Here is a 12,628-nt window from a genome sequence, read left to right on the forward strand (position 1 = left end):
GTAAAAATAGGAAAACGCTGGAAAGATATTACTGCTAATTAATGGTTAAAGAACGTAATTGAGACAAATTTAATGAAAGAAAACCGTGTTGAAACACAGAACGCAAGTTCAGTCATACATTAAGAAGACTTCCACAATAGTGGAAGTACTGGAAAGGAATGGTGTTTTACAATAAAGAGTTAAAAGCACCACGTCATGAACTGAAATTTCACAGTTGCATCTGTGAAAAGAAAACCTGATAATGATGTATCAAACAATTTTTTATAAAGGAACTTCTTTTATTAGACATGCGACCCTGATTCAAACTGCATTTACAGTGTAGTAACTGTTCATGTTCTTTGAAAGTATACGTTCACCACAGCGGCTGTGGTTCAGTGGTGGAGTTGGGCGTCTCTCCACTGGACGGTTGTGGGTTTGATCCCAGGCTCCTGCAGAAACGTGTTAGATGTTTCCTTGGGTCAGTCACTGCTTGGTCAGTGGCATATAAACGTGGATGAATGGGTTTTCTTAATGATGGTCACGTTACAGACTCTTTTCTCCAGTGTGTGAATGTGTGTGAATGAGTTGGTGTGACCTGTGGTGTAAAAGCACTTTGAGTAGTGTGAAGACTATAAAAGTGCTATATAAGTTCAAATCCATTTACTACTCTTTTTTTAAACATTTAGCTAGCATGTTGATATGCTCGACTTTTATACTGAAACATCTACCATTCTTTTGTTATAAATCTAATCACTGCATTTATTTACTAAAATATAATTGCTCTTGCCATTAGGCTTAGTCCATTAAATAAATAATTTCTTCTTTTTAGTGCTGATTTACATGCCTAAAATTGCTCTAACAGGGATCCCTTACAAATGTTATGGAGTCCAGTTGTTGTCTAACGTAATTACATTTTCAAGCTTCAGCACTCCTGAAGAAATTCTAATCATCTTCTAAAGCAACAACATTTGACAATTCTGTCTGCTGCCTACTCTCTCTACAGAGAGATCGTGTAGGGACTGATTCGTTGTTTTTCCTCTTTGCACATCTGAGAAACTCAGTGCACAGGTCTATAACCATTATTCACATAAAACCCCTGTGATGCAGTCTTCCCAGCTGTAGGGCTTCACTCAGATGATGGAATTACTACAATGTAGAAGAGCAGCGAGGGATTAGTGGAAATGAATACACAGGATTTTCCAAACACATGCAAGGAGTTTTCCAGAGCTGCTTGAAAAGTAGGATTTCCCTGCTGTTTTCTTGAAAGCATGTCCTTTGAAGATGCATGTTTTCTGATTGCATTATTCAAATGGGAGACAAAAGGGGGGAAAACATGGAGGTTCTCTGACTTGTATGTGGGACAAGATATAAAAAGATTATAGGTTAAAAAGCCTGGGAGCCTATCTGACCTTGTTTGAGGAGCGCTGCATCAACCTTCTTTGACTCATTGAAAGAGGGTGGACATAGAAGTACTTGTCAACTCTTCTCAGCATCACATTTCCTTACATCTGCCATAACATTGGCTATAAAGTTGGTGTTAAAAGGTTTTCTAATGGAAGTGTAATCAAAGCTGAGTTCAACAGAGTGCATCTGGTTAAACACTACAAACACATCAGAAGTAATAGTTTTGTCTCCAGCATTTTAACTTAAAGCATCACATCTTGACGGTGCCTTTCTCACTGTATGCAGCAGTTGGCATGTTATTTAAATAATGCCTGTGCATGACCTTAAGGCAACATCCATTACTTGAGGTTCTCGGGCACTAACCCTGAGATTTGTGGCCCAAGGAGATGAGGTTAACGTGTTTTTTCCCCTCCATTTTACAGGCATTTAAGTGAGAGTTTAGTTTATCAAGCTTTCACAGGGATTGGTTTAGTGTCAGATTTAATGGCAGAGTATCTTCTTATCCAGGTTGTAATTAAGGAATCATGTCTTAAGCTCTCATATTCACCCATATGGCTAAATCTAGGTTTGATTATTGAAGGACCATATGGCTAGTGTTGTAATGTGATTAGGATTGGAAAAACTCAATTTAAAAGGAATGTGCTATTACCAGGCGTAAGACATGGCACAAAAATACAAGCTTCACATCGGACTCATACATGCTCTATAGTTCTGATCTATGACGTTACACCTTTTTGGACTTTTGCCAGCTTTTTCAGTACAGATGAGGCTAAATTCTACCAAATATTGTTTGTGCTGTTAGTTACGGGCGGGTTGAGGATCATTCCAGTAAACTGCAAAAAAAAAAAATACCTGCTGCTTCTGTGTGACTTTAGACTAGCTTCAGATTGTCCAAGACTCCACTCATATGCAATGACTTTAAAGGCAGAGGACACAAAGGAAGGCTGGTACTGTATAGGTTAGTAGGTTGACAGTTTGCAGGTTTGTTTTAGTAGATGTCGGTAAGTTTTTAGGTAGTTTGATTTGATTCACATTCAATCATGGACAAGGCTTTTTATAGGCTTCTGGTGGCCACAAAGTAGATTTGTTTTTGCATTTTTTTTCTTCTATTTATGTGTAAATGAAGTCAAAGACTCTGAATTGGTTTTTTTTTTAGGTTGCTGTGGTATTTGTATGCCGAGTGCCAAAACACAAGAAAGGTTTGACCTGTGTTCTGATCTATGGACACAAAGTCGTAACCAAAACATTCCTAGACACACTGCTTCTTGAACATTAAAAAGCCTTCATCCATGGGCTACACACGTGTTTCAACTTAAAAGTCTCGATCAGGGCATGAATCAAGTGTCTGCTGCTACAAAGACATATGAGCAGTGGGTAATTGTCCCATATGTAGGTGTGTGTGAACATATTCAGGTGAATGTCATTAAGCGATCAGTATTCACATATAAAGCAGAACACAGGTCTAACCTTCCCTGTTTTTTGGCTGCAGGCTTTTTCCTTGTGTCCACAGAGTAAGTGTCTGACACCTTTATTGCTGAAGCAGCACTCCTCAGCATTTCTGAAAATGTTAAATGTTAAAATGCCTTGACAGTAAAACAAAAACAAACCTATCCATACATAAACATAGAAAACCAATATAACTCTTTTTACATGCAGTGTGTTGAGAAATGACACTGGTGAAAATGTAAATTGACAAAGTTAATTTGTTATTTTTTGAAAACAAAAATGTTATGCTTCATTTTCTAATTCAAATGCTGCAAGAGTCAAGACACTCAATATGCTGGACTCTATTAATGAGTTGTTTTGGATTTAGTTACTGACCTGAATGTCATGATAAATTCTAAATATTCTACTTGATCCCTTAATCCCAGCCTTAGGGATCAATGAGAGGGGACTTTGGCTTCCCCACTCTCCTACAGAAGCAAGATTTTATAATTGTACCTTTTTATGTGCAAACTAATAAATTAAAAACATTTGGCAGTTCTGATGCAGTAAAACATTCCAGAAACCAAACCAACACCTGGAGAATATTGAATCTGTGATTATCTTTACCAAATTAAATCATCCAGTACTGGATAGACTGAATATTTGCATCAAACCTTTAAACCAACCACACAGTCCGGGAATTTCAAGGAAAGAAAACTTATTGGAAAGAAAACAGTGTATTTACACAACAAGGATATCTATTTCCACACGCTGGGTGACATTCACAAGGTTTGCATCTATAATGGTTTGAGGAGCAAGCACTTTCCTGTGTTTACAACCATATATTTAAAGGTGACATGTGTAGCGTGGTCTCATTAATGCATCACTGTCAAAAGAAACCAATAGATCCCCCTGGGCTGCTATTTCTTATTCCACCAGGCATCTACCAGACTACAGCTCCTGAGGATGCAGGCACATTTCAAATTTTTGTATCTAAATCTAAAAATGAAAATCATGTACATTTCTGAATTACTACAGCTGTGCATATTGTTTTTGTTTTTGGCAAACAAGTTTACCAATTTTCCTTAAAACACTGAGTATTCTTTTTGCATCTACATTTATGATTCTGTTTTCATGTGTGTAAAAAGGTAAGATGCTGACGCTCTAAGGGACAGTAGTATTGATTGCAGGTCTTTGGCTGCTTTCTCAACGCTCACACATCAGTTTTAGCTGTGACACCACTGACATTCAGCTGAAACGAGGAGGAGGGAGAGCATGTTGATTCCCCACAAGGGAGACAGCAAGGGCAAGCTGGGGCCATGATGACCAGCACCTATCAAACATACATTCTTTACTTTTCCCTGCATATTGTATGTTCATTTGTATACAACCTGATGACTAAAATGTTTACGTCTGATTCATGAAAACAACATTTGTTGAGGAAGGTCTTCAAATGAAACAAAGCGTCAAGGTCTGTAGGTTCTCTGGTCAAACCTTTCTGGACCAGAATCTAAATTTAGAAGGTTGTACTGGCTGCTAAATTGTTGACAGAGAAGCCATAACTTCAACATAGCTTGTTTCCTTAATGTCTGATGATATAGTAAGGTCATTTTTTTTAATTAGTTCAATAGATAGCTTTAATATTGGTCCTTTTAAAATGACACTTTAAAGAGCCACAAGAGCAAAGTAAACCAGTCCGAAATACTGATTGGGCTAGTTTTAGCTTTGTGTTAATTAATAATCCAGTCATGATGCTCATGAGCTATTTTAGTCGCTTCTTTGTTGAATTAAAAAAAGTATTTTTTTATATAATAAGTGGTCAGATTCACTCTTTTTTTTCTGCATGAACTAAGGAGAAAAATGGTCAAGCTGAAGAATAAGAGATAATTTGTAATTTTCAGAGCTATGCTACACAAACGTTGTTGGTACTGATGAGCTCTTGCTAGTCTGAAAGGCCTTTAAACATTTCCTATAACCAATGAATGAAGTCATCAGTGACCACTTTTAAAGTCCCCATGAAATGGCAAAAGAAATGTTCTCAGTGTATTCCAACGTTCCAGTGTTAGATGTTCATTCATCTGCTTAATATATATCAATATAACATTATCTGAGTACTTTTACATTAAAATAACTGTATTTTGTCTTCTTTAAAAATGTTTTAAATGTGTGATGACTCATCCTGCACTAAGGGGCGTTTATCCAATCAAATTAATCACGTTAGGTCCTGCTGTCTATTTTTTCATTGGTTCTATCTCGTTTCAGTAGTACCATCATTATTAATGATTGCATACTTAAGTTGGGTTTTTTGTATCCGTTCACCTAAAAATATATACTTATCTAACCAGTCTATTTGGAGATATGTTTTTACAAAACAGTCTGTGGAAAATAAAGCCAGAGACAAACAGCTTGTCTTTTTGACATCTGCATGGTTACACACTCTGTTTTCTAAATCTTCTTAAGCTGTCAGAAGGACTTCAGAGAATTTGTCAAGCCACTCTGTCCGTACTTGGCAAATCATCGGCTCACTGTGGATAAAGCCAACTCCTCTTGTTTGTCTTTATTTATGCTGTAAAGGTGTGTGTAGCATACACTTTTATACTGCTACAGTTCATTGGTTGTTGACTCTGAACAATAATACGGACCAGTGGATACGTTTAAAAAAATCTATATCGATATACCTGCAGAGAGAGGATAAAAGAGAAACATAGGCATGCTTGAAAACCCACATTCCCTTTTAACACACGCACACCTTTTCATTACCTGGGGAACTGTACAATACAGGGGAGTTGATTAGGATTGCCGACAAAAGGACAGTGGGCTACAGCTGCCTCTCTGAATTTCATTGTCATTAGCTGTGGAACACCAAACCCTTTTCAAACTCATTAGTTGATAAAACAACCCTCTGATTTCCCATTAAAAAACCCATTCGTCCTCCCTCGCTGACTGCCCCCCTACCCCTCCACTGCAGCCCTGCATTGCCTTCCTTTAAAGCCACTCTGGGGAAGAAATATCAGCTCTTATGCAATTTTCTCAACAACTTTGTCCCGATTACGCCAAGATGTATTATGCAAGTGCATTGTTTTACAGCTAATGATGAGACTCCTGAAAAGCAATACAAAGTTCGAGAGCCACTGATGCGAACTGATTACTTATTTTGCATCTGCGGCATTTTCAATTTGCTTTATTGTTGCATTTGATATCCACATTTAGTATAGGCCCTGTCCCTTGATCTGGTGGGATTTGGGTCTGATGGAGGCTATTAAAGGGCTGAATTAGAAAAGTAGCTGTGCAATCAGTTACTCTGTGAATGAATTTCTTTGTCTTCTGGATAACATTTCTATACTGTATCCTTTTTTTTTTTTTTTTTTTTTAAAGAAATCAAGTGAAACTTTAACAAAAGGAGGAACAATTCACTTCAGGTTTCCTGGCAGAATAACAATTTATTTAAATGTAGACAAAGGAAATACATATTTGTGCTTTGTGCAGTTTTAATGAAGCGCTTTGTTTATGTACACTTTATACACAGTTATATATATATATATAATCTAAATTGAGTTATCACCACTTGTTAAATATGAACAGATATCAAAGACCCAGACCTCCCCCCTCGCACATATTTATATCTAATCTAAAGGTGTAAAAAAACCCATAATCTTTTAAATTTTCAAAAACATTCATTCAAAGATGCTTAGTGTCAAAATTCAAGTCAGTATATCTCTTCCAGCCAGGATCAACGCCAACTCCTCTGAACTCGCAAACAAGTCATGTACCCACAAAGAACTATCAGTGTCTCTGTTGTAATCCACTCGACTCTAAAACCAAGACAGAAATGAACAAACAACCCCAGACTGAATCCAGGCAGCTTAACTGGACTTTCTCACTAATCGCTCCTCATCTGAGATCCTGAAAGACGCACCTGAGCACAACGTTTTTAGCAGTTGTTTTTAGAAGCAGATAAAGCCTCTTAACACATTTCTTCACTGTTATGTAGCTCTGACAGGCAGTTTCGGTTCTGAGAAGAAAAAAACCCTTAAAATGTAGCTTTTTACAAATTAGCGTGGATGTCCTCATGTCGCAGCACTTTGTAGGTGATCCAGTAGAAGATGTTGAATATGAGGAAGCTCAGGGGAAACACGGCTCTGGAAATGGTGTCTATGCGTTTGGCCCGGTCCACAAAGCGTTTGTGGAGCACCTCCCCATCGTACGCGGTGACCGGAGGAGGCGGGGGAGGAGGGGTGAACACTGTGGACGCCTCCACAGCGGTACCGTCCTTGGTCTGCAGGCAGTGACCCAGTCCATAACCTCGGAAGTAAAAGCCGCGGCTCTCCCTCACCAGTTCCTCCTCCTGTGGAGTCAAGCAGAGGGAAAAAAGATTGGCCTCTCTCTGACAACATGAATTACTTACAGCTTTTTACATTTTCTCTCAGTAGCTCATTCCCAAATGCATTGGGTTGTAGAGGCACAAAAGGGCAGCAGAGTGCATCATCCAGCAGATCTTTTTTTGATTTAAGTATTTGAATAAATGAATAAAGCTTTTTAATGCAGAAGAGGATTTGTCAACAATGGGTCGTGAAACAGAAAAATACTTTGTATTGATATATAGATCATAAAATGTCATGTTGTATACAAATCAGAGGAAAGTTGACCTGTTTGCTAAATTGTGACTAGAATGTTTACTCCGTTATATGGAACAAATGAAAAATAGTAAAATTAATGATTTTGTATTATTATTATTTTTTGACCACAAGGTTGCAACAATATTTCCCTATCCATTTTCCTCAGTATGTTGTTGTTGTGCAGCAAGTAGTGAAGAAGAGCCTCTGAGTTGAAAATAAGACACCATGACTTAATAATTAGTGTTGTTAAAAGACTTTAGAAAATCAGCATGCTATGATGGGCACTGGTCTTCTACATGTTTTTAGAATCTTCTCGGCTATTTGAGATTTCTTTGACACAGAGAAGGGGTTAAGAGGCCGTCACCATTAGAGGAAACAAAATAAATTATAACTAGGAAGTTTAACAAAATAATTAACCTCCATCTCTCCTTTCTGGCTCTTTTTAAAGTTGCAGAATGACAGACCTTTTCAAAATGCCTATTAATAAAAAAAAGTCATGATCTCAATTGTTGAAAAAAAACCCCATTGCACTTGGCATGATGCTTTGATGAATGGAGAGGTGGCTTGGCACTGTTTTTTCTAACAGTGAATTAGACACTGTCCCGCCCTCTGAAGAGAATATTAATAGACATGCAGCTTAAGTCTGACAGCTGCTCTGACACTTTGAAAGATTCACTTTAGCAGGGGGAAGTGAAGATGTAGGATCTAAATTGGATGATTAGTAGTCAAAGTGAAATGCCCTTAAAGCTCTGTTTCTCTCTCTTTGACCCTGACGGCTCTCTGGTACTCTGCCGGACTTGGCACATTGATGCTGGCTGGACTTGTCAGTGACGGATGCTACCAGCTTCTGTCAAAGGTCCAATACCCCTTATATATCTCACCTTGCTATTTGTTTTACTTACAGACTAGTCCTGCACAGTATTTAAAGTCTAAAAGCATCCTTGTTGTGAATAACTAGATTTTCTAACTAGTTTCCTCCCAAATAACAAATTACTCCAAACAACAGCAACTTTGGAGTTGTAACTCTTCCAGCACAGCTTAATTATCCCTCCCACTTCTTCCTAAGCAATACAATACCTCATGTGCTAAAGGCTAATGGTGCATTCTTCTAAAGATAATAGGTGCTCATCGTTACTGCTGTCAGCAGTAGCAAAACTTTGGGATTTTTGGTTAGTGATTGTGATGACTTATTAGTTTGATGTTTAAGACATTTGTTGCTTTCCTTTTTCTTTCCAATCGCAAGTCAAACCAATAGCCCATAAAACTTTATTTCAGATGTTAGATAGATGTTAAATATTAGATTAGATTAGTGCAGCTTAAATACAGTTTTTTCAAATTTGTGTTCTGCACATCGGATTTTGCACAGATTCAACAAACAAGAAATAAATGATTAATCTGGACTTTTTTTGTATTAACCAAAGCTAACTAGCTACCAGCTGCTACTTGACGCTTTATAATCACAGTACATGCAACAAATCTTTTCATAAAATTCTTATTGAGAAGCATCCATATACATTTTCAAGATAACACATTCATTTACCCTAAAAAGATAACTTTAGAAAATGCACAAATCAAAGAAAATAGTTGCTCCTTTTTTTAAAAACAATAATGGTAAAAAAGGAGGAATAAAAGTTTGACAATGAGTGAACATCCCTTCCTCCATTATCAAGACTGCTAAGCAGTCACTCACAGGGCTGAAACAAAGAACCAACCACACTCACAGTAACACCTACAGACCCACCAATTAACCAAACAAATATGTCTTTAGACTGTGGTTATAAAAAGCCAGAGTACCTAGAGGGAACCCATGCACGATAGGAGAACATGCAAACTCTTCACAGAAAGGCACTGCTGGAAGGGGATTTGAACCAGGAACCTTCTTGCTGTGAGTTGACAGTTATAACCACTGCTAAATGCACAACTGCACCATGTGCAGCACACGAGAAGTGAACTGAAGAAATGTTGCATTTATACCAGCCTTAAAAAAGGAACACACTGGATAAGCTTAAAGGGCAAACATTTAAAGTAAGAAATGTTATTTTAAAAGGGCAGAAGGTCAAAAAGACAGGGTGACAGGACATAATCAGCACAAAGTGGGTTTAGTTGCGGGAAAGTTGCCAGGAAATATTCTCGTTTGAAGTGAAAGTTGCACAACAGAAATTGGGTTTAAAGGTCAGGGTTCACATTTTTTGTTACCCTAGCACAGGCGCTGCAGTGCTGACTCAGATTCCTGTAGGTTGAGTTGTTATCAGGGATGTCATTCTCTTTCCGCAACGACTCAACACTCCCAGGCTGACTGGCATACACCTCCATTGGAAAGGAAGGTAGACAAGTTAAAGTAATAGTTATTTCACTTTATTTATCTCTATTATAAAGAAAGAGTTTGGCATCATTTTCCCTGCAGTTTAAAGAAAAATGAATGTTGAATTTAAGGAAAGTTTTGGACAAGTGCCTTCTTTTTTTTGCAGTGAAAGAGTCCTCCCTGCCTAATTTAAATAAAGAACCTACCTATGCTATGCCAAGTCATTAGAAGTGCAAACTTACAATTCACACAACAAACTCAAGCAGGCGTTCTGCGACTTAATTAAAATGGCACTACAAGTGTGATAATACAGGACATTATTTCTGGCGGTTAGTTTAGAGAGCTGGCTTTGAAGATGAATAAAACATCCTCAAGGTAAAGTTTGAGTTATTTCTGTAAAGACTATAAATGGAAGCTTTTTTTCTTCTTTCTTTCTAGTTTTGAAAGGTGTGTGGAATTACTTGCTGGAGCTGGTTTGGCTTAATAGCAGCAGAGTTTGAGGTGTGTATTGATTGAATTGGTCGGTCTGGGATTTGTACACTCCTTCTGATTCCCAGTCTCAGGTCAATACCCCTCAGATGGATAGTTTGTTGTCTGTAACATCACAGTGGAAGTAATTGTGCAACTGATGTGGACTAGGGAGGTCCCTTCCTCCACAGACCATCATTTTCTCTCTCCTGTATTGATGCAGGAGGACAAACTGCCCGGTAGATCGGCTGTACTCTTCTGCACAGGGAACTATGCCATGAGTCTGCTGCACACTCAGTGAGCTGTTTAATGGGTTTTTCAAGATGTCCTGGGATTTTCAAGACAAACCTCTCTATGTCACAAAAGGTCTGTCACCTCTATGGGAAGCCTATTATTTGTAAACCTATATGCTGCATCCACTCATAAAAGGACTACGTCCTTAGAAGACACGATAAAAACAAATTTTAATAGGTGTACTTTTTGAGGCTTTCATATATGTCAAGCCTGATAGCAAATAGTCTATTTGGCAGACAACAACCTCTATAATTAGACCCTCAATTTGGATCAAAGAAATGAGCCTTTAAAGGGGAAAGATTCCATGACTGACAAACGTCCAACATGGCTAAATGGCAAAATAACAGGATGGATAACCTGGATGTCAATACTATAGGCTCAAGCTGTAGCCTAAAGGCTTTCAAGGGGTACCAAACTAATATAACCTCCTCTCCACCAATATTACAGAAATTAGGTAATAATTAGGCGTAATTAGGTTGCTTAAATCTAAATAAATATTGTTTTAATGTTTAAAGTTTAGTAATAAAGAAATTATAAGAACCACCTCTAGATTTAAAAATGATGTAAATAGATCTTACATGTATATACCATAACATACATCAAATAGTGGTTTCAGTAAGGTCTACTGCCATTCAGATAAAAGAACTTAAGTGATTGTGCTTCTAAACTTCTTTATGAAATAATGAAATTTATTGTAAGAGCAGTGTAGTCGTATTTGGCACCTGCTGTGTGTGTGTAGTGAGAGAACACTGAACTGAAAGGTGACTGGTGTGTCCTCTCCTCTCCCAGGCTGCATCACTGATGGACTTCAGGGTAACAGTAGAGCTGATGGGCACCTAAATATCTGCACAGAAAACTTTTGTTCATCACAGTTTCCTGTCTTTTAATTTAGCTTTTGGCTCTCTGGTTTGAAGTTGGCGGGTCTCAAGTAAAGAAAGGGGATATCATGCACTACTAAAGATTATACACAGGATTTTGACATTATGTAAACAATCCTGGCAAAGCATTAAAGCTGAAAGTTGAGTGATTTAAATCTTGATGGTGATGACATGTTTCATTCCCCCTCTGCACCCTGAACACCTGCTCTTTCCCTATGTAACTTTAGTTGTACGGATATGATTTCCTGTGAGAAATGTGTAACGCTTACACAGCTTGATGAGGCTTTCTGGCAGAGGGACATGGAGGCAAACTTCTCTGGTTACTGATTTCAGTGTAGTATTCTTTGTATGGACATCTTGACAGAGGCAAAAGATGAAAACTATTACTTTTGGGGCACTTGCTTAGCTCTATTGGTATATGCAGAGGCCTAAATATGAACAGAAAACTCCAGGGTCGCTGCACACTCAAACTAGGCAATCTGTACCATGCCCAAGCAGTTTGAATACTGCAGTTCACTTCCTTGGCCCTGGCACAGTTGTTTGTGCAGAACAGTGCTTTAGCATGGTACAGTAAATTCACGAGCACGGACATGAAGCATGGACAGGACAGTCTTCCATTATCAAGATGTCCTGGAGAGTTATTGCTGTATCAGACTAAATGACTCAAAATACACCAAAGAGTCGGTAATAGCTGTCTCTGTGCTGCTCTACGATGTGCAGCCTTGTAGTCAACTGCATGGCCTTTTTAATTTATTGCATATGCCTGCCTTGTAAACCATGAACGCTTCATGATCATGTAAAGGCATGCATGTGTTGTATTACGACGTTATGTACAAGAGGTAACCGTGCTTAGGCCCAGTTAGTCCTGGAGCAGTGTGAGCGCAGGCCAGTGGGAGGGGATGGGGAGGGGGGAGAATCATGCTTCAGCACAGTACAGGACAACAGGGCCTAGTGTGAGTGCGCCCTGAGACTCTTGTCCAATTCCTGCATGTCCTTGTGTGGATTATAGAGACGTCTTTTGACGAAGCTAGATATTTATCTCTTTGCTGATCTTGTTATGTACACTCGAATTGTATTTCCTGACAAAAAAATGCTATTCTAATTTAAATGTGTATTCACATTTTAAAAAAAGTCTTCAGCATACGGTTAAAAAAATTAACCTAAAAATCATCACGCTTTCTACTCACTGATGGTCTGGTTTGAAAAGAACACAGATTTTTGTTTCGCCAACCAAAGCAGTCTGTGTCTGAAGCTTTAACAAT

At 38.2% G+C, this 12,628-nt stretch overlaps 1 protein-coding gene across 1 annotated transcript in view; it reads right to left on the reverse strand.

Annotated features, from left to right (window-relative positions):
• Positions 1 to 6,236: 6,236 nt before the first annotated feature.
• Positions 6,237 to 12,628, reverse strand: part of glra4a (glycine receptor, alpha 4a) — a 44,465-nt gene continuing 38,073 nt past the window's right edge. Inside the window, exon 9 of the mRNA XM_079352289.1 lies at positions 6,237 to 7,153. Within this exon, the coding sequence (XP_079208415.1) occupies positions 6,854 to 7,153 (300 nt within the window). The 3' untranslated portion in view covers positions 6,237 to 6,853. The remainder of the gene's footprint in view (positions 7,154 to 12,628) is intronic.

This window comes from Symphodus melops (genome assembly GCF_947650265.1).
Source record: "Symphodus melops genome assembly, chromosome: 9".
NCBI lineage: Eukaryota > Metazoa > Chordata > Actinopteri > Labriformes > Labridae > Symphodus > Symphodus melops.